The sequence below is a fragment of the Onychomys torridus genome, chromosome 4 (genome assembly GCF_903995425.1).
Source record: "Onychomys torridus chromosome 4, mOncTor1.1, whole genome shotgun sequence".
Taxonomy (NCBI): Eukaryota; Metazoa; Chordata; class Mammalia; order Rodentia; family Cricetidae; genus Onychomys; species Onychomys torridus.
Window position 1 is genome coordinate 114,477,268 of NC_050446.1, and position 23,581 is coordinate 114,500,848.

General features: G+C 38.3%; 1 protein-coding gene across 3 annotated transcripts in view; it reads right to left on the reverse strand.

The window, feature by feature from the left end:
- Tasp1 (taspase 1) overlaps positions 1 to 23,581 on the reverse strand; it is a 270,718-nt gene that overhangs the window by 137,261 nt on the left and 109,876 nt on the right. For all 3 annotated transcript variants that reach the window (XM_036185439.1, XM_036185442.1, XM_036185440.1), the window contains 2 exons: positions 13,661 to 13,780; positions 6,215 to 6,293 (listed from right to left, as the gene is read on the reverse strand). In XM_036185439.1, the coding sequence (XP_036041332.1) occupies positions 6,215 to 6,293; positions 13,661 to 13,780 (199 nt within the window). The remainder of the gene's footprint in view (positions 1 to 6,214; positions 6,294 to 13,660; positions 13,781 to 23,581) is intronic.

Genomic DNA, 23,581 nt, shown 5'->3' on the forward strand with positions numbered 1-23,581 from the left:
AGCAGGAGGAGAGGAGGAGGAGGAGGAGGAGGAGGAGGAGGAGGAAGCAGCAGCAGCAGCAGCAGGAAGATGAAAACAGAGAATTTGAACTAAGAAATTATAGACAATTAGGCCAAGAAAATTAGGAGAGTGAAAAGACAGAAAAGAGTAGAAGAATAAAGAGACATGGAAGGATAGAACACGGTATGAGCAGATTCCTTCTTTCACCATCAGATACTAGTTTTTACCTCGCTTATTGTAGTGTCTCCTTTGGACCCAAGAAGAGGTCTTTAAGGCTGGCCCATGAAGACCCCATTAAGTAGGAAGTCTCAGTCCAAGTTGAAAGCTGGTCTTCTGGAAGTTAGCTTGGACTTTGGTGCAACAGGGGATCTCTGTTCTCCAGATTGGTATGCCCTGCACCTGAGCAGCATAAGTCTGTTTTAACTGTTATGGACTACGCCTAAGTGGCAAAAGTCCACTGGGGTTAGGGGCAGGGCCCAGCAGCAGGGTGGACAATGAGCTGTTCTTCTGATTGGAGTGCCCTGCTCCTGGGAGGCAGAAGTCCCCAGGTGTTGGAGGCAGGGCCAGGCAGCAGGGCTGTAGTGAGCTGGGATGGTGGGCTGTGGGAAGTGTCTTTAGCGACAGAATCTAGGGAATGGGGCAGTTCAGCTGGCAGGTGGATCACTCACCTGTTCTTCTGACTGGTGTGGCCTGTCTTATTTTTTTTTAATCTCTTTTTACCATACAGGTTTTTTGTGTCTCTATTATGGCTTCCAGTTTCATGTTTTTATGGGATCCAATAATGTGCAAATGAGTCAGTCTCTGAATCTGTATCTGTGTTTTAGGCTCCTTTCCTTCTCTTAACTTGTTTTGTCCTATTCTGATGTGTTCTTTATAGCTACGCTTAATCTTCATAGGCAGGCAGATAGATAGATAGATAGATAGATAGATAGATAGATAGATAGATAGATAGACAGACAGACATTATCCCTTAGAACACTGTTTATTTTATAATGGGAGATAGAAAGGGGGTGGATGTGCATGGAAGGGGAGGTGGAGAGGAACTGGGAGTTGAGAAAGGGAAAACTGAGAATATATTATATGAGAAAAAATCCATTTTCAAAAAGCAGGAAATGACGAAGAGGAGGATGGGGGAAAAGAAGAGAAGAAATGAGGCAAGAAAAGTGACAAGGAACAGAAGACAACCTTAAGATCAACCAGAGCACAACCTCAATCTCCAGCTGGTTTCCTCCTCTAATCCTTCACATGTTCTTCCTTTCTATGGCCAGAGACCAACAAGGATGTATCTTACAATATACATCTCATCTGCTACTGAAAAACTATGTACAAATCCAAATTCAGCAAATAATTAAACCATTTTTAAAGTGTTATTTAAGAGAATTCCATGATGAACCACCTTTAGAAAAAGTAAGCGTTCTTCTAAAAGAGGCTGGAGCCACATGCTCGTTGCTTTTCTTTAAATGTTAGTCTTACCATGTGGAAAGCTCTATGTCAGGCACTCAAGAGATGCCAATCCACCCACAGCACTCCTTTCCTCAGAAGCCTGCCTTATTACTTCAAAAAGTTACAAGTTACTTATTTTCGTTTTTTAAAATGACAATAATAAAAAACTTTTAATAATTTACCAATTCTAAAATATGCCTTTTTCATTTTTAAAACTTCTGACTAGACACAAGAACTCACATCTGTCATTTTCAGCACTCAACAGTAGGGCAGCAGATGAAATTTCAGAGCCAGCTTTGGCCACTCAAACTTGGTCTCAAAAGAAGGGGAGAGGAGAAAGGAGAGGAATGTTCGAGAAAAAGAAGGTATTATGCTGTCCCATACGCTATGGTAGTGATAGAGCTGTCACTGTTTCCCGGTGCAAGCTGTTCTGTGTGGTTGTCTGTTGTGCGCCACATGAAAACTAGGTGTATTCATTTTGCTTGCTGTTTACATTGTGTTCAAAGAATTAGGACTGAAATTTAAAATGACTATAAATGGCACAGAATGGGGAGTGAGTTTATTACCAGTAAAGCAAACACTTACCACTGAAGGAACATCCCCAGTTCCTTATTTTCTCATAAAGCAACAACCGTGTGTTAAGTGAGGTGAAAATGCTTTATCGTTCTTCTATTGGTAATATTTTTGTTTCCCTTACTAGTATTAAATATTGTGTATTTTATAAAAGATGTGACATATAATAAATGGAACTTAATAGTGAAAGAAGTATGCTGAGGACCGTATGTCAACTGACTACACATCCACAGCAATGGCCAGTTATTCCTGTTGTGTTACTAACAACTAGCAAATACAACTACCAAGTCTGGACAAGAAGCAAAGAGAATGCTCTACTCCATTCCTAGCGTTGACTAGTCCTATGGCTCCAGAACATTTGTCAGTGTTTGCAAGAGCAGTTCCTGTCCCAAAAACGCTGCTACTCATTCCTCCCTACCCAATGATGAGAACAAGATGCTGGAGTTTATTCCTCGGGTAATAACCAAATTGCCTGTCTGGCCTTGGGAGAGCCCTATCCTGACCATAACTAACTGTCTTTTCTCTGCTTTTCAATTATCACCTTCCAAGATATATAAACTAAAACACTAGCCAAGTCTCTGGATTTTCTACAACTGCTCAAGGCCCGATCCAGATGGGCCAGCTCTCTTGGTTCCTGAACCCTGGATGCTGGAGGTAGACCGAGCAGAGTTCTCCAGAGAACACCACCAGACTGCACTACACCTTTCCCAGACACTGTTACCAATCCCTTCACTTGTAAGTTATCCCACAAAATAAACCTCCCTTTTAACTACGTGGAGCTGCCTTAATAATTTTACTAATATAGCTCTGCCATGTGTTTCTATCATCAACCTCACACAACAGTCCCAGGGAAAACAAGAAAGAAGCCAACACAGTCCTACAGAAAGGAGGAGCAGGGAATCTGTTCTATAATCCTCCAGTTTGAACATTTCATCCTTTCACTTTGGAAGGAGCAACATGACATGTCTCATATCCACGTTCAAATGCAATTCTGGGTACCATGAACTGGAAACAACTGATGCAGGAGAGACAAAATGGGGAACAGAGAGGGAAAAGGAGCTTGTAAAGACCTTAATGGTGCAATTCTAGCTTTTCTTGCCATTGCATTCTCCTTAACAGGATCAAATTTATAAAGTAGGTTCTTATTCTAATTGCCACATCACCAGTTTTTTAAAACTGGGTTTTGTTGCTGAATAGGTAATCTCAAAGAGATTGAATCTCTTTTACAAAATGGCACAGTTAGGCAGACCCTCAAGACAGTTCCAAATATTAGGATATCCTTAAGGATAATACCAAAACAATTAACTAACTCAGTGAGGACATTTGCTAAAACCAACACAAGCACAATACATGATACTGACAGTTTTGTGGAAAAATACAAATGAAGCAATGCTTCCTACTTCAGTTTGTTCACATATTTTTTCTTTAAAGACACACGACTACATACATTAGCTAATTTCTGATACTGTATGGCAAGATTTTTATGTTCCATCAAGATTAAACTGAAAATTAATGCATTACTATATTTTCTTCTTCTGTTCAAAATAAAAGATGAAAAGCATTTTTTACAATTATACTGGGGTGCTTTCGATTCATTATTGATTTGTCTATCAAATAGCCTCATGACTCACAATCATATTTTCTGATACAAAGAAAGGAGATAGATCAGATGGAAGCCACACATGGCAGGTTAGAAAACACAAAGTCTGAATAACAAAGACAGATCAGTAAAAATGGAAAGACGTAATGAATTATAATAGTGCCAATATTTAATATCTAAAAGAGGAGGACAATGAGGGCAAGAAAACAGTTAAGAGGGTCAGTGAGATGATTCAGCAGGTAAAGACACATACGGCTGAGCCTGACAAGCTCAGTCTGATCCTTGGGAAACTATGGCAGGAAGAGAGAACTGACTTCTATGGGTTGTCCTCTGATCTCCACACATGCACTGTGGCACACAGATATGGCCCCCATATACACAATAATCTTAATGTAATTTTGAAAGAGTTTTTAAGAAGAAAACCACTGGAGAAAGGCAGCCATGGGAAAAAAATTACATACATAAAACTCACAGGGGAATACTTAACAGGAAAACAGAAGAGAAAACCCATAGCAGACACAGATGTAGAAGTTAATAGGCAAAGAGAAAACAGTTGAAATCAGGAAGACAGCAAGGACACCAATCAGCAAGAGAAAGCAGATAGAGAAATGAAGATAATCAAACCCAACAACTGTTTTCAAGAAGAAGAAAACTCTATGAAGCTACCTGAAATGAAGCAGGCTAGAGACAAAGGGTAAATTAAAAAAAAAAAAAAAAAAAATCGGGAGAGCGCCAAGTTCTACACTATAATGGACAATGTCTATATTGTAGATGTTCTGTACAGAAAATATCCACAATAGCCATGCTTCCTGTCTTGAAGAACTGTTAAGTGTGCGACAAACATGAAAGCAAAAAGACGACCACAAACAGCTCGAAGACAGTAGAGCACCTGATCAGGCAACTGAGCATCCAGCAGAAATGGACTGGGGCCAAGTGGAAGAAACTGTACCAGTCAGTGGGCATGTTGTGGACTATTCCTTTACACTGTGTGAAGATGTGTGTGTCACTGTGACTGCTTTAATAAAGAGCTGAATGGCCAATAGCTAGGCAGGAAGAGGTTAGTTAGGTGGAACTTCTGGGGACAGAGTGGACTCAAAGAGGAAAAGGGCAGAGTTGCCAGTCAGATGGAGAGGAAGCAGAACGTGGAGTATAGAGTCAAGGTAACTGAGCCACATAAAAGATTGTAGATTAAAAGATATGGGTTAATTTAACTTGTAAGAACTAGTTAAGAACAAGCCTAAACTAAGGCCGAGCTTTCATAACTAATGAGTCTCCATGTCATTTTTTGGTGAGCTGGTGATCCAAAGACAAATCCACCTACAGGGCAGGTGTCAGCCAGATCATGTGTGGATGGAGATCTCAGGCAGACCACCTCCTGTGTTGGCCTCTCCTGGGTCTTCAACAACATAGGATAAACTGTAGTTGGATCTTTTGTTTTGAGAAGGTGCTTGGAAACTATTATCTCCCAGCTATGTTCTAGGACACAGGTTTTTATTTTTACTCTAGCAATTTAATCTGTGTGTCATCTTGGTATCTTACTTCTGGGCAATTTTACCATTCCCCATTCCCTTTCTCACAGGCCTAGGAGACCAGGCCATTCCAGGTCAAGGGATCTTGGAGGATACTCTAAAGTAAACACACTAGAGTCTGAAGTGGGGAAAGGCCAGCCTAGAGAAACAGCGTGTGAGTGAGTTCAAACAACATATGACAATTTACTAATGCACTGTATATTACAGTAGATCACAGGATGAGTAGCAGGAAGCATAGGCGAGCTACTGTACTAGACAACAAAAACCAATGTGGTCAGAAACTGAAGGGGTGAAGAAAATAAGGGAAGATATATCTGTACTGCACAGATGTGATAAAGCCTGGGGCTGTTTAGAAAAAGAACTTGAGGGATACATGCGGAAGGAGTGACTATCACTGACCTTGTCTATCAGTAGTATCACCACATAAAGAGGAAAAAGCTTCAAGTATATGTGGTATCAGTATTATAAAACTTTGAAAATAGATTATTATTCTACCCATTAAATTTCCCCTACCCCTATTTCCCATCCTTACAGCACAGGGACACATCAACAAACATACATGTGCATGCTCATACACATACTACATCACACATGCTCATTCTATTTCAATCAATACTAAATTATAAACTTTCTTAATATGCATACAAAGACAGTTTTGTTTTTGCTAAAAGGATAATAGTTTGAGGAAATGCCATAGGCTATATATTCTAAAGCACATGATGTGAGTTTTATGTCAACATCTGACACAAGAGATTACCTGATAATTTCTGAAATGCCTCACTGCTTTGATACCACTTGTGATGTGAATGTAACTATCATGGGTCATTAGATAATAAAATAGAATTAAATGATGCTTAATATCAGAGTTTTACTGGTAAAGTTTACAAAGCATTTATAATTGGAAACTAAACAAACTTTAAAAACCCCCCAAATATTAATGATGTTTTTCATGCATCAACACTCTCATAAATGTTTCCCCTCATTCTCATAAATAAATAAAATAAATGTTTAATTATTAAATGACTGACAGATTGTAGCTATGAAAAATGGCCATGAAAGCAGCAAATACCTGAGGTACTCACAGCTGTGGAGTAGGGGTTATGAGCTCCAGTATTTTCAGCCCAGCAGCCACATCCATAAAGAGCAGCCTAGGAAAACAGAAAACAGACACATATAATACTCACTGTTTTCAATATAGGATAAAAGTCATATTCATCGAAAAAACTGAGTTTATTAACAATACACAAAATAGAGAACAGAACAAAGTATGTATAAAGTGTCATAAGGAAACCTATTTAATTAACCTATATGCTAATTAAAAATAAAAATAAGAGAGACCCCACCTCAAGAAAACAGGGTGGACTAAAAACAGAGTGATAACTGAAGAACCACAGCAGGAGTTGTCTTCTTGTGCACATACATGTATGCTTGCATGCACACACAGGGAAAATAAAGTAAAAAATTGTTCATAACAGCAGAGATCGCATAAAAACTATGCAAACAATGTTTTTCAAACTCTTAAGGCTGTATCTTCTGTTTGTGGACATGCAATGAATTACTGTTCACCATCCTCTCACTATGCTATGACAGGGACAACAGATTTATTCTTCCTACCTAATTGTATCTTTGACTCACCTTTCCCTGTCCCCCACTCTGCTTTCCCCAGTAGCTGGTAACATTAATAAATCAACATGGACATAAATCAAATCATATTATGCCTCAAAAATATGTATAGATGTTATATGTCATCCAAAAAATTAATAGGGCCTGAGACATGGCTCAATGCATAAAGCAGTTGTCATGAAATTATAAGGACCAGAATTTGGATCCCCAGACCTACACAGAAAGCTAGGCAGGCATGGCAGTCACTTGTAATCCCAGAATTAGAGAGATCCCTGGGGCAAGTTGGCTAGCTTGACCAGCTAGAACCAAGAAGCCCCAAGTTCAGTGAGTGGCCTTTCCTCAGTAAATAAAGTGGAGACCAATCAAGGAAAACATTCAACATCAATTTCAAGCCTATACACATAAATGCATGCTTACCATGTACCCACACACATGCAGACACATACACACACAACACACATACAAATGCAAAATACTAGCAAGAGCATTCTGCTATTCTAATCATCTAAAAGTTCTTAGAAAACAGCAAAAGAAAATTGTTTTAGTCCCATCAGCAATTTTTCCAATCCCTAAAAACCTTTCCTTTTCATAGCTTGTCAGCCAGTTGCTCTGCTGGCTCTTGAAATCAATGCGGAACCTTAAAAATAAGGGTTTTGAACTCAGTCCTAAAGGGGATGGCCCCATCAAATCCTTCCCCTCTGAGCTCAGGGAACCATCCCTGCAGAAGAGGCAAAACCAGGGTAAGAGCCAGAGGGGATGGAGGACCAGGAGAACAAGGTCCTCTAAATCCACAATATTAAAGCACACATTAACTCAGAGACTGAGCAGTGTACACAAGGCCTGCACAGTCTGCACGGGGTCCTCCGATTATTTGACATAGCTTCCAGTTTATGTGTGTTTATGTGATTCCTGAATGTGTGAATAAGTGAGTCTCTGTTTCTTTTGCCTTCTCTTGGGCTCTCTTCCCTCTGTTAGTTTTGTTCAATTCCAATGTATTAGCTTTTGTTTTATTATATTTTAAATTATTATTATCCCTTAGAAGCCTGTTTGCTTTCTTTTTTCCTTTATTATTATGTGTTTTAAATTTTATACATCAGCCATGCGTTCCCGTCCTCCCCTCTCCCGCCCGCACCCCCACCTTCCCCCCAGCTCCTCCCCTCCATTCCCATATCCTCCAGGATCAAGGCACCCCTGGGGATTCATTTAAACTTGATGGATTCAGTACAGGCAGGTCCTGTCACCTCCTTCCAGACTGAGCAAAGTATCCCTGTAAACAGCCAGCTCATGCACTAAGAACAGGTCCTGGTCCCACAGCCTGGATGCCTCGCAAGCAGATCAAGCTATTCAATTGTCTCACTTATCCAGAGGGCCTTATCCAGCTGGGGGCTCCACAGCCTTTGGTTCATAATTCATGTGCTTCCATTTGTTTGGCTATTTGTCCCTGTGCTTTTTGCAATCTTGGATTCAACAATTCACGCTCTTGCAGACCCTCCTCTTTCTCGACAGTTGGACTCCTGGAGCTCCATCTGGGGCCCGGCTGAGGATCTCTGCTTCTACTTCCATCAGTTATTGGACAAGAGTTCCAGCACGATAGTTAGGGTGTTTAGCCATCTGATCACCAGACTAGGTCAGATCAGGCTTTCTCTCGACCATTGCCAGCAGTCTACAGAGGATGTATCATTGTGGATTCTTGGGGACCTCTCTAGCACTCTGCCTATTCCTGTTCTCATGTGGTCTTCATTTATTATGGTCTGTTATTCCTCATTCTCCCTTTCTGTTCTTGATCCAGCTGGGATCTCCTACTCCCCTAAGCTTTCTTTCCCTCAAATCTTACCCTTCATTACTCCCACTATTGTCCAGGTTGTTCATGTAGATCTCATCCATTTCTCTGTCATTGGGTGATCCTTGGGTCTTTCCTAGGGTCCCGTTTTCTAGGTAGCCTCCCTGGAGTTGTGTAGCAGTCTAGTCATCTTTGTTTTACATCTAGTATCCTACTAGGAGTGAGTACATACCATGATGGGTTAAGGAAGAAATAAAGAAAGAAATTAAAGACTTCCAAAAGATCAATGAAAATGAATATACCATATACCCAAACTTATGGGATACTATGAAAGCAGTGCTAAGAGGGAAATTCATAGCACTGAATGCCCACATAAAGAAGCTGGAGAAATCTCATGCTAGTGACTTGACAGCACACCTGAAAGCCCTTGAACAGGAAGAAGCAAAGTCTCCCAGGAGGAACAGACACCAGGAAATTATCAAATTGAGAGCTGAAATCAATAAAATAGAAATAAAGAGAACAATACAAAGGATTAATGAAACAAAGAGTTGGTTCTTTGAGAAGATCAACAAGATAGACAAGCCCTTATCCAAACTAACCAAAAGACAGAGAGAGAGCATCCAAATTAACAAAATCAGAAATGAAAAGGGGGACATAACAACAGACAATGAGGAAATCCAGAGAATCATCAGGTCATACTTCAAAAACCTCTATTCCACAAAACTGGAAAATCTAAAAGAAATGGATAATTTTCTGGATAGGTACCACATACCTAAGTTAAATCAAGACCAGATAAACCATTTAAATAGTCCCAATAACCCCTAAGGAAATAGAATCAGTCATTAAAAGTCTCCCAACCAAAAAAAAAAGCCCTGGACCTGATGGTTTCACTGCAAAATTCTACCAGATCTTCAAAGAAGACTTAATACCAATACTCTTTAAATTGTTCCACACAATACAAGCAGAAGGTATATTACCAAACTCCTTCTATGAGGCTACAATTACCCTGATTCCTAAATCAAACAAAGATGCAACAAAGAAAGAGAACTACAGACTGATCTCCCTCATGAACATTGATGCAAAATACTCAATAAAATTCTGGCAAACAGACTCCAAGAACACATCAAAACAATTATCCGCCATGATCAAGTAGGCTTCATCCCAGGGATGCAAGGGTGGTTCAACATACGAAAGTCCATCCATGTAAAACACCATATAAACAAACTCAAAGAAAATAACCACATGATCATCTCACTAGATGCAGAAAAGGCATTTGACAAAATCCAACACCCCTTCATGATAAAGGTCTTGGAGTGATCAGGAATACAGGGAACATACCTGTTTGCTTTCTAATGAGAGATAGAAAGGAAGTGGATCCTGATAGGAGGGAAGGTAGGGAGGAACTGAGCAGAGTAGATAGAAACAACAATCAGGATACATTATGTGAGAAAAACATCTATTCTCAATAAAATAGGGGGGAAAAGATTGAAAATAAGGTTTCTCAAACTAGAGAAAGGCTGAATTTTTTTGAGGAATTTACAGATAAGAACTCTGGTTTCTGGAGCATCAGACTCAGAATTGGGTGAAGCCTTGGGAGTAGACACCACTCCCCAGGCCTTGGAGCTGCAACCAGGCTCTGAGGACTTCTGCTTCAAGCAGTCTCCTCGCTTCCCTTGGGGCTCAGTAGGAACTGCAAACAGCTCTGCACCAAAGTGGGGTGGGCGTGGGGGGGGTAAGAGGGGATGGGGGGAGAAGGAGGAGGAGAAGGAAGAGGAAGGAAAAGGAGGAAGAGGAAAGGGGAGGAGGAGGAGGAGGAAAGAGAAGGAGGAGGAAGAGGAGGAGGAGGAGGAAGGGGAAGGGAAAGGAGGAAAAGGAGGAGGAGGAGGGAGAAGGGGGAAGGGAGGGAAAAGGGAGGGGGAGGAGGAGAAGAAAGAAGAAGGAGAGGAGGAGGAGGAGGTGGCACCTCTCAGAAAGCCTGGGGAAGACACCTTCCTAAGAAAGGATGCACAGTATTACTCTCCTTTTTGTCTTCCTTTAAGAAAATTCCTTTTATAATATCTACTCTTAATTCCATGGTCTCAGGCTATCTTCTTAACCTTCTGAAATTAGTTAGGATGAGATAGTAACAAAAATGCAGTAATAATATTATAGAGTTTGAATCCCTATTATTCACTTCTGTGAGTAAAATGTATACCTTTTAAAAATGTTTAAAGGCTTCCTACGTTTTGGGAAGTAAAATTGTTTTAAAAGTGTTATATATAATAAAAATAGCAGCTTATATAAATGATAAATTACTTAACTGTCTCAGGACTATTGTTTCCTATAAAATGAGCATAATAATGTGGCAAGCAATTATTGTGGAAGACCATAATGCCAGCTGCTTGGCAGCTTGGACAGGAGGATCACAAGCTCAAGGCAAGCCTGGAACACAGAGCAAGTTCAAGGTCAGCCTAGACAACTTAGTAAGTCTGTCTCAAAAAAGACAAAGGTGATGGAAAGGAGTACAACCCTGAGAGCTTGCCTAGAATCACAAGCCCTGAGTTCAATACCTCATGCCACAAAACAACAAAGAATCATAAAAACATTTACTTCACATTGTTGTCAAGGGATCATGCGAATGAATGCATGTGTTGAAAACTCAAGTATATAACCAATGACAGCTATAGTTCATTTCTAGGAAGTATGATGTGCAATTTAAATGTGTTACGTCAATCTTCTAGAACTTGGTAAGCACTATAACATTTCATCTTCAGAATTTGGAAACTAACAGAAAAGGGGAAGTGCTGTGGGGTGTCCTGTATGCTGTGAATATATGTTGCTGTGATTGATTGATAAATAAAACGCTGATTGGCCAGTAGCCAGGCAGGATAGTGTAGGCAGGACAAGGAGAGAAGGGAATGTTGGTTGGAAGAAGGATGAGTGAGGGAGCAGCATGTAAAGGCAACAGGTAAGGCCACGAAACATGTGGTGACATATAGATTAACAGAAATGGGCTGAGTTTAAGTGTAAGAGCTAGTGGTAGGCCTGAGCTAATGGCCAAGCAGTTTAATTAATATAAACTTCTGGGTGATTATTTTATAAGTGGTTGCAGGGTCTGTGGGGCTGGGCAGGACTGGAGAAAACTTCAACTACAACTAGTAAAGTCTATTAATTCCTTTCTCATATCCCAGCTGTAAAATATAATAGTTACATACTAAAACAAGTAAACCTAGTTTAAATTTTACAATCTGTGTTCCTATTAAATCTATAGCAGGTATGCTAATTTTTAAAAAATCATTCATTTGAGCATTTACAATACATTGAAATGCATCTCATTTCCGCTCGTTTTTACTTAGCCTTTGAAAGAACATGCTTTTATGCTTCATAGATTTCTTTATCTCTCATTTGATGCTTGATATCTCCAGGTTCATGATGTCTCCTAGACCTAGCAACTTCATACAACTAAGCAATAAGTTTTCCTCTAAGCACTTTGACTCCTCTACTCCACATGTTTTGATGACTTTTTAGCTCTCATAATGGTTTATTTCTAAACAAGTCAAGTAGAGCAAATCAATGCATAAATTTCACAGAAGTCCCATTTGTGGTGACAGAATGGCTTCAAGACCTCTGGATGCAGTGCCCTGTTAATCTGCTGCTATTACTTTACTACCCAAAACAAATAAAAAATGAGAAAGTCAAGAGATTAAAAAGTAATGGAGGCAACTCTGTTGGCTTTATTTAACTTCTCTACCAGGACATCCAAACCTGACTTTGAACGTTCGATTTTCTTACTCCAAACTTGACAAATATACAGTTCCATAATACAGAAAAATATAAGTGAACAAAGGCTTTTATAATGCATTCAAAGCACCATATATATGGTAAGTAATCATTCTCCATAAATTTTCTACTTGGTAGGCAAAAAGGAACACAAAATCAGTTACTATTACCACTTACAACCTACTAGTACAGAACTATAGTGTAGAAATCTATCCACATTAAGGGTTGATTGGGGACTATCACTGGGAGCTTTGCAATAGTATCTTCCACAAGCCAGTCTGCTCCAAGCAATCACTCAAAAGCATGACTAAACTAACAGTGACATTGACAGTTCTCCAAATGTTAGGGACATACAACACAATGAGCTTCATTTCACATGGAAGACAAGAGCCAAACATGGAGTATTAAATAAAATCTTCATAACCTCTTTTAAAAAACTACAGACTGTCGGGAGGTGGTGGCGCATGCCTTTAATCCCAGCACTCAGGAGGCAGAGCCAGGCGGATCTCTGTAAGTTCGTGGCCAGCCTGGATACCAAGTGAGTTCCAGGAAAGGCACAAAGCTACACAGAGAAACCCTGTCTTGAAAAATCAAAAAAAAAAAAAAAACAAAAACACTACAGAGGAGTATCTTGATTCACAAATATTTACTAAGATCATAAGAAATGTGTAAACTCAGGTCATAATACCCACCACCCTTGGCATATCAAATTCATTATTAGATTTCATTTTCAGGACAGAATTAAAGATTGAAGTTGGGGAAGGCATGTTGAAAAACAGCTCTGCAAGAGAACTCAGAATAAGAACACTTCACATATATTAAGAGTCTCTTCATTTACTAGATACTTGACTGAGATATAGGGTGACCAAAAATACTATCTACTCTGTAAAATGTCTAAAATCAGAGTAGAGACATAGAATGCCAAAATGCCACTGTGACTTGAGTGAAGGGAATAAAAGTGTTACTCGAAAACAATGTTCATACTTAAAGCACTGGGCAATATAGTCAGGGAGTGTTGCTCCTGCAGAGTTATATTTACTAAGGAAGATGTACATCAACATACAATTATTAAATATCTACTACAAAGGCCTGTGACACTCAGGCTGCTGAGAGCAGGGAAGCTGGGGTTACTGGTTATAAAGATCAGCAAAAGCCCTGTCATCATGAGATGGCTCTTTAAAGAAGTAAGACTAAAAAGGAATTTTGTTCTTGACCTATAAAAAGTAAATGTTCAAGAACAAAATTTTCTTTATTTTTCCTAAGGAAAAACCATCCCTAGTTGTTTAATGGTTGTGCGTAGACAAGATGTGATTTCATTTTGAAAAGGAGATTAAGTAACCCACAAATCCTTACCTGCCCAACTCTCCCTGGATGTTTCAAGGCCAAACCTCCACTGGAGACAGCAGCAGCAACATTCCCTTCATGATCGACGACCACAGCACCCACTGTGTCCAAAGAGCCTGAGTCGTTTTCCTGTGGAACAAAAGAGAATGAGTCTCCACCAAGCCTGGCACAAGACACCTAGACATGACAGCCCAGCAGGCATGGTATGTACCAGGCCTCATGTAAGGAATCTAGACATGACTACACAGAGGGCACAATGTAATCACAACACAAAAATATCTGAATTAATCCTTAAGTGCAACAGTTATAATTCATTTATTATTTTATTGTTTTTCTGTTAATCTCAATAATTAAATAAATGAGAATTTGTGGGTGAAAAGACCTGCGATCTAAATGAGCCAATAAATGCTACCATTCATGTTTTTAAAATAGATTACATACAGACTTCCAAGAATAAATAATGCATTCAGAAAGGGAGAATGGCATTTGCCATCTTGTAGTGCACAACATTACCATTTTCCCATCAAGCTCATAAGAGAAACAGAATGACATGGTCCCTTTCCTGCTATCATTAATATGCTTGGCAACTGGTGACAGAAAACTGTGTGTTATTAGAAGGCATCTTTGTCTCTGTGCCTTCTCACCAGTCTCAAATGTCTAAGACATTTAAAATTTAGTAATTAATAGCAACTGTCTCCTACCACAAAGGTTTCCTGGTCATCCACAGCAAAAGGACAAAGTACTAGATAAGAACAGAATTAAAGGAAGCATGGAGAAAATTCCCTTACCAAAAAAAAGGTTAGTGTACACTGTCAACAGCAGTCATGGTAGTATTCTTAGGCTACGGCAAGGTTATCAAACTGTATGCCAAACCCCTGGCATGAATGAAAGAACCAAACACAACCCCAGGTTCACAAGAGTAGCTAGCTACCCAACCACTGTGGCTTGGCACTCAGACTATTGAGCAAAACTTCATTTGTACCCTCAGTGCACTAAGAGAGAAAGTGATACGTAAAGGCATCACAAAACTATCCATGAGTTCCTGCAGCATTTCACAGAAGTAGCTGAAGGACGCTTTCAATGAGAAATAAAACTCAAACAAAAACTTTCTTGTCTAAATTAAATTGGGAGGTGAGAGGTAAAATGTGTCACAAAATTTTTATTTAAATATAGTAACAGGAAGCAGTTACATGTTTCTACTTATTATTCTGAGTCCTAACACCCTCAAATGTAATGAAACAAATGGCCAACAATTCTGACGTTGGCAGAAGAGGTTCATGGGGATGAACAAGTATAATACATCTAATTACACATGTAGCCACACTTGAAGGAAAGGCAGCCAAGAGAACCACATGGTCACATCCCAGAATAATACAGTTGTGCTCACTGGCAGGAGCATAACTTTAAGGAAAGTTTCAGGCTTGACCATCAACTCCCTGAGTAAGGCTCTAGTCCTTGTTTATCCATTCACTGAGCATCCACTTATGCTTTAAGTATATCTGCATTCCTCGTGTGCATAAAAGCCCAGTAGTGATTATAATCTGTGCACCCCAGTGTCTGAGCAGGTCTTTCTCCTTTTCTGAAGAGTTGATTTTATGTGATGCCAGAGGCATCAAGATTTAACAGCAATGGTTTTGTTTCTTTGCACCATTTTTCTTCTTTGCTCAGTAAGATTGAGAATCAAAGTACAGAAATAAACCAAAATGCACTTAAAAACAAAGTCTGGTAGCATTCCATGGGGCTATCATCAGCCAAACCATAAAGGGAGCTTTTAAGGTGAACATGTTTAGTGTCCTTACAAACCATCTCTAAATTTTTTAAACTTTGTAACCTCAGTTACAAAAGTGTCCAAATTACAAGTCTTTTGTGTTCTACAGTGGGGCTTCTCGAGCTTTAATACACACACAAATCACTAAGAGAATTTGTTTAAGTGAAGATTCCTATGAAGTAACTGAGAAACTATCCAAGACTATGTCATGTAGGTAACACTGATGCTGGTCCACAAAACCCTACTGTGAAAAACAAGCATTCCATGGGGCTTTCAACAGCTGAACTAAAATATACAGGCACAAAACTGGTGAAGGAGAAACTTAAACCAGCTGAGGCTAACATGCTACTACAATAGGATGTGTATTCTATCCTGTTTACCCAGCTGGCAGCATATCACCACTTACATGCCACCACAGGCATACCACCAAGTGTACTCAAGTACTAATCTGACATAAGTGCTTTTGGTTATTTTTTTAAAACAGACAACTCTTACACAAATGAATAAACTCAACTTTGCTTAACAGTTAAGTTGACATAAAATCAAGAAATACTCCTTTTATTTTGAGACTGCCTTAGCAATACTATTTTTTGAGGGATATATAGCAGCACTGTGTGCCATTATTGTACAGATCTGGAAATCTATACATACTTCGTTGGTTCTCAGACCAGATACAACATAAAGTAAAGCTTTGACAGCTTGATAAGGACAACTTCTGATGAGTAAGTAAATTATAGCTCTCATATTGCACTCTCTAACATTTGAGGATAGGTGCTTTCCCTCTTCTTACAAGTGACAAAAACCTGTATTTACAGTATACAGCATGATGTTTTAACCCAATATATGTTGTAACATGTATGGCAGAATCCAGATAATTAACATATGGATTACATTCACACTTATCACATGTGTCTGTATGTGTGCATGTGCACATTCATGAGCATGCATTCTGGAGTGTGCACACATACATGCAGCCTGGCAAGAGTGCTTAAAATTTCTCTTAATCCCCATCCTCCCTAGGACAGAAGATTACTAATTTTCTCATCATATAAGGCAATACTCTACTATGGAGCTAAACTCTCAGGCCTTAAAATCTATTTTATAAGGGTATTTATTAGTTGTTCGCATTTTGTTGTGTTTATTTGTTTAAAGCACTGCAGTGCTAATCTGGCCTAAGCAATCTGTAGGATAAGAATTTTACAGGGGAAGCATGACATAAATACAGCAACACACGATTATTATCTGCAGTAGCTATCCTTCCATTATAACTGGGATACTATAAAGTAGGAGAACTTTTCTGCCTAACCAAAACACTATAGAAAGATATAAAAAAGCAATGTCAGTATAGCTGGATCACACAGATAGATTTACTGTAATGTGGTTTTAAAAATGAAAAATGCAGAAAAGAGGATTCTGTTCTAAATTAAGCTCTATATTCCTAAGAGTCTACAACACTTGCAAAAATCAGAACTACTTCATAAATATTAAAAATCCATTCCATAGACTTCATATACTGCAAAGCAAATTTTAAGATAATGAAGTAATATTTAAGGACTTTTATGAAGTGTAGATAAATAGAGTGAAAGACAAATACTGGTATTTTTGGCATAATAATCTCAGAGAGCTCATTTATATGGGAATGAAATCTCAGGTTAAAATACACAATCACTGTTACTATACAGAGCTACAATTACACTCTTACACCCCATAAATACTTAAAAATGTGTGTACCACACAGATACACATGCACCTATTGTCCCCGACTGAAGCAGGCTATTCACATTACTCTTCTGATAAAACTGTGACTAGAAAATAACTACATAAACTATAAGGTTTTTGTTGGTTTTTTTTCCCAGAATAAATACATGTATATGAATTCGGCAGAAAGCACACCAGTATTATGGAAAAGACTAAAATCAACCTGACAGTAATTCTAGTTTTCCCTGCTCCAAGATGGAGACAGCTTTTACATAGTTATCATGACAATTAATGGAAGTGACATGTGTAAACTTCTTTAAAAGTAATAAATCTCTTGGAGGGGAGGGTCTCACCAGAAAATTACACCTCTAGCCTGGTTCTCTAGTTCTGAAACATTCTAAAAGACCCCACTTATCAATCACTTGTCTCATTAGAATTAAAACTGTCTTACATTTGAAGAAAATTACTGAACTATCAACTCAATATTACTCAAATATCAAGCTAGATACAAGAATAAGTCTGAAGTATATTCATGTATATGAAAGTTGGTATGCCAACATAGTAACCTAATAATAAAAATGAAGGCGACAGTCAATCAAGGAAACAGTTAAAATACACTAAACTCTCGAATGATAATTATTAGATCTAAGAGCAGCATCTTGGTTAATAAAAGTTTCCCCTTGTATAACGAAAAGTTTCTGTGCCCTACAAGATGACACAGCAATGCCACCATAAGGTTTTCTTATTTTATTAGATTTAATTATGTGCCTGAGCATTTTTCCTACATGAATGCATGTGTCACATATGTGCCTGGTTTCCACAGAGGTCAGAAGGCACTGGATCCCTTGGAACTCGAGTTACAGATGGTTGGGAGACACCCTGAAGGTACTGAGAACCAAACCTGGGTCCTCTGAAAGAACAACAAATGCCCTTAATGCTGAGTCATTACATTAGCTTTACCATTTTTGAGTATCTGAGAAAGAAAGGAAAGATGGATGGTTCTGGTCATAGAAGATCCAATCTTCATTCAATGTTTTCCCCTCACAAACCAGCCTCTAACAGTGGCCACTGTGGAGTAAAATACTGTAAGTTTACGTTCATGTGAACAAAGTCTAAATTATCTGCCTTCGCATACAAAGACTGGTCAAAACCAAGGAAAAGTCTGGGCATAGAAAGATCTTTCCCTTTTCTTTGCAGAAGCCATCCTCTGAGCTGGGTCTAGATCAGTGGAACAGCACATAATCAGCATGCATGAGGCACTGGGTTTGATCCAAACATGAAAGGAGAAGGATAGAGAAGAAAAGAAAACCATCTTCTGCTGCCAAAACTATAAATAATGATTCTTATAAATTGAAGACAAGAACTCCATTGTTAAATAATCCCTTCTCCCTTTAACTGAGATGGATTAAATGTCTCTGTACTACCATGTAAATTCATATAAACATTTAGGACACAAATAGAGTTGTATAGTATATATGATTCTATTTCCTAAATTATTCAACAAAAGTTGGAAATTTTCAACTTAAAATATATTAGGTAAAGTGTGTTATCCCTTAGGTAAGGGATATCACATTACATCAATTATAATGTTAATTACAAATTCATACCACAGGGAAGGTCCACAAAATTACCTTGAGATTTACAAATTCTCAAAGGAGCAAAGGACAATGTTTTCCAAAACATAGGATCTCTATCTAATGCTCTGAGGCTGTACAATTAGAACTAGGTAAAAAGCTACTAACTAATCAATGATGGCTGCTAGAAGAGAGGGTGAAACCAATTTTCTACAGGGATATGGTCCTTGGGAGGCCAACCATGCTCCAATGGATGGCCCTACACACATCAATCTAAGGGCAACACAAATTGGACTCAGTAGGTTACAGACAGACAAACAGAAAAATACAGAGAGACATGAAGTTGGGGAAATGGATACAGAAGGAGTTATGTGCAGAACTAGGGGGTGGTGAATATGATCAAAATACGTTGAATGTATTGTATGAAGTTCTCAAAAAATAAAAAATACTTGATTTTAAAAAGTAACTCCATTTAAACTCCTTTTATACACATGTGTACATTTTTTAGGAACCTTAGATAGCAGTAGACCTAGTGACTTTTATAAAGGTTTCCACTGCTGGTTATCTATCACTCTGTGAGTCCCCTCCTCTCCCCTCCCTTCCCATAACCCACCACATTTAAGCCTTCATGTTCCACTGTTCTCACTGGAACCCTTTCTACCACTGTATTCGTTCTACCACTGTATTGAAAGCCCTCACCCCCATGGCCCCTTACAAACCCTTAATGACCTCCATGGGAATTCCAAATGGAACACACATATCTGAAAATTCAAAGCTAACATCCACAAATGAGAAAAACATGCAACATCTGTCTTTCCAGGTTTGGGTTACCTCACTGAAAATAACTGTTTCCATATCCACCCATTTACCTAGGAATTTCATATTTTCATTTCTTTTAACAGCTAAATAATACTCCACTGTGTAAATGTATGCCATTTTTACTATCTATTCATCAGTTGATGGACACCTATATTGTTACCATTTCCTGGCTATTGTGAATAGAACAGTAATGAGCATGAATAAATAGATGGAGCAAAAACACTTTCCTACTAGAACTACAGGCTAATAAGTAAAAAGCCTACAGTCAGAAATGGGTTAGCACTTTTTAAAACTGTTTGGCCAGTGAGGTCCCACAGAATACCAAACATTATAGGCAATTGCCAATCTTCTTTTGCTGAAGACACTATATATTTGAGACATAGAATATGGAAAAATCATCCTGGTACTGACCTGGAAACTTCATCACTATTGGCCAGCTCTCATGGTACTAAAAGGTAAATACACTACCAGAGAAGAAAAGTAATCCTCAATCTTACCCAGCAGTGAACCCTGCAAACTACAGATCATGTTTGGTCAAGATGCAGAAAATGGGAGACATTTAAATGCTCAGAACTAAATGAGATGTATGTAACAATCCTCCAACCAAAGCTCAGGAATCACTTCACAAGAGGAGGCAGAAAGACTATAGGAACCAGAGGTAGTAGATGACTACAAGGAAAGAGTATTTTCTGAACACAAGAAGGCAGTTGTACATAAGGACCTACAGACATTGTAACAGCATGCATATGACCTGCACACGCTCAAGATAGGCAGAATCACAGAAGAGGGGAGGTGGTCATAAAATCCCCACTTCTCAAGGAGGAGCTACTGGCAATTGATAGCTGCTTAGGGAAAGTTAGTTTTCTTTAAGGCTATGACCCCTAATAAGTGAACTACATTCCAGTGGATGGCCACATACCCAAGAGAGTACAGGGGCAGCATAAACTGACACGGATAGGTTACACACACACACAGTTGGGTGGGAAGGGAAGGGGAGAGTGGATCTGAAAGGAGTAGGGAGAGGAGTGAATATGATCAAAGTAAATTGAAGGACATTTCCAAAGAGCTAATAAAAATGTTTAAAAACTTTAAAAGTAGAAAGGCAGTGGTTTTAAAAAAATATTTTTCTCTGTAAATTAAGAAATTTGAGAGCCTCAATGTACATGTCCAATGAGCATGTGTAAATATGGTAGAGCTAATTAATATATTCATGAAAACTGATCATAGATTACTAGACAGGTAATCATAGAAAAACACTAGAAAAGTGAACACATGCCATTGTGGAAGTCAAGGAAAATGTTTCGAGTGGTTTCTCTCCTGCTAGCTTGTAGAATTCAAAATTAAACTCAAATAATCAGGCCTGTACATAAGCTCCTCTATCTGTGGAGCTTTCTCTCTCAACAGAAGTTATTTAATACAACTTTAAATCACTTTTGTTTTTACTCATATGCTTTTTAACAATACTTAATATATATGGGTAGTAAGCCATTGGTTAAGGGCAGTAGACCTAAAGTACTGAGGTGAGAGCTGAAAAAATGTCTATGTATATGATAATTTTGATAAGCTCTTGAGGATAATATAAATTAGATCATAAATTATACTTGTCAAACATTTATAAAGCAAATTTCAAGGACACCAAGTACTATTAGTGCAGAGCTGACTGTGGTAACACCTGCCATCCCAGCACTCAATAGGCTAAGGAAGGAAGACTGTAGTTTGAATCTTGCCTGGCTACACAGCAAAGCTCTGTCTTACAAAAACTATGAAATCATTTTAAACATTTAATAATGAACACATCCATGTTGACTTCTTCCTTGAGTAGAATAAATGCTGATCATACTTCTAATTCTAAATCAAATTCTGAAATCCTATATGAGGTATAAACCTAGCATGACACAGCAACTAAACCCCTAAGTATTTATCACAGAGAAAGCAAAGTACTCTCACAGAAAGACTTGTCAAGGCTATTTGGACAGTTTTTATCTGCAAGAGCCAAAGACTGCAATCACTCAAATGTCAACAAGAGAATATGTAGACAAATTATGATGTCATCAACAGCAGAGGACAGCTCAGCAACTGGAATTAATAACACACATAACAATATGTTTCAGACACAGGCAGAGAAGGAGATGCAAGATACAAAAGAGCAATGGTGTTCCCATTTGTCTCATGAAGTTCTGGAACAGTCAAGACATTAGGGAAGCAACTGAACAGTACCTTAGGTCCAAGGGATGGTAACTAAGGAGCATGAGGAAAGTATATCAAGTAATGGAAATTTTCTTTATGGGCTACATGATTATACACATATGTCAAGATTCATTTGAATTGTATACTTCAGTTGTACTATCTTAAAAATAAATCAACTTTTTCTATTTCCATATGTTTAAGATATGCTTAATACACACTTTATGGCAATCATAAGCAAAAGAGTAAAGATACTATGGAAATTTTTAAAAATTTTAAAAATAGGAGATACAAACAAAACAATGTCTAATCTATGTCTAACTCAGAACAATGGATATAGTAAAGGAGGGAAATATTTAATGAGAAAGTGACTCAAATGTTCCAGAACTGATGATAGAACAAAGAACCCAGAAGTCTAGAAACTTACCAAAAATGGACAGAAATGAGGCTAAGAGAGGAGATCACTTACAATGAAATGGCTGATTCCCAAAAACCCTTTTTGCCAGAAGTTACTGGTTGGCATAGTGTCTTCCCCAAATAAGATATAAATCTAAATAGATAACCAATAAAACCATATTTTAAAAAGCAAAATTAAATAGCTATACTTGTGAATATACAAATAGGAGATCTTCCTTTAAAGAAACCCTGAGGTCATTCTCTATAAAAGTACAGTCTGTCTTGATGACTCAGGCATCCACCCTACCACACACACGCATGCCTCTTTCCCCTTTCTTTGTTCTACTCCATCTTATTTCTATGGTATAATATCATCATCCCAAATATTAACTTTTGATTTATTTAAATTACATAATATTATTTTTCAAATTATTTAAACTACTTCTTTAATTTAAACTATTTCCTTTAAATATTTTATTTATCTACTTTTAAGTGTGTATATGTTTTGCCTGCAAATATGCCTGTGCACCATGTGCACACCTGGTGCCTCTGGAGGCCAGAAGAGAAAGTCAGGTCCCCAAAGCCTGAAGTTACAAGATGGTTGTGAGCTGCTGTGTAGGTCCTGGGAATCAAATCTAGGTCATCTGGAAGGGCAATCAGTGGTTTGTTGTTGTTGTTGTTGTTGTTGTTTTTTAATTCTGAGCTGAGGATAGAACCCAGGACCTTGCACTTGCTAGGTAAGCATTCTACCACTGAGCGAAATCCCCAAAGCAACCAGTGTTCTTAAAGCCTGCTAAGCCATCTCTCCAGCCCCTAAATTGTCTATTTCTACCACAAGACTATAACACTTATGAGGACAGGAACTTTTGTGTATTTCATTAATGCATGTCAACATTCAAAGGAGCAGTTGATATCTCTAAGGTACTTCCTGAATGAATGGATGAATGAATAAATAGAGGATAGACTTCAAAAGAAGTTGCCATATAGCCCTGTGGTAGAACAGTGCCTAACATGAATGAGGCCTTAGGTCCCAATTCCCCTAAGAAAGAAAGAAAAAAAAGACGAAAAAAATCCAAGAAGGGCCATTATGAATGTAAAAACAAGGAAGTAAATCAAATGACAAATCTATATATTCAATAAAAGCAATATTGTATTAAAATATTTTTATAAAGAATGTATTTTTTTAAATCTTGCTGTCTTTTTCTACTTTTGTTCTCTTTTTTTAGTTCTTATTTTGTTTGTTGTTGTTTGCAATGCTGAGTTCAGAATCAAGAGCTTCCCACATGGTATGCACGTGCTACACTAGCATGCTCTGTCCCAGCCCTGAATACATGTTAGTTATAAGCAATGTATTTAAATTATTAAAGATACATACAAGTTAAAAAAATAAAACAACAGGTAGAGGATTTAGACACACAGAGCAAATATCAACCTAAACTGTGAAGGGATTTTAAAATCATAATTTTCATACAAAAAGCATTAGCAGAAATA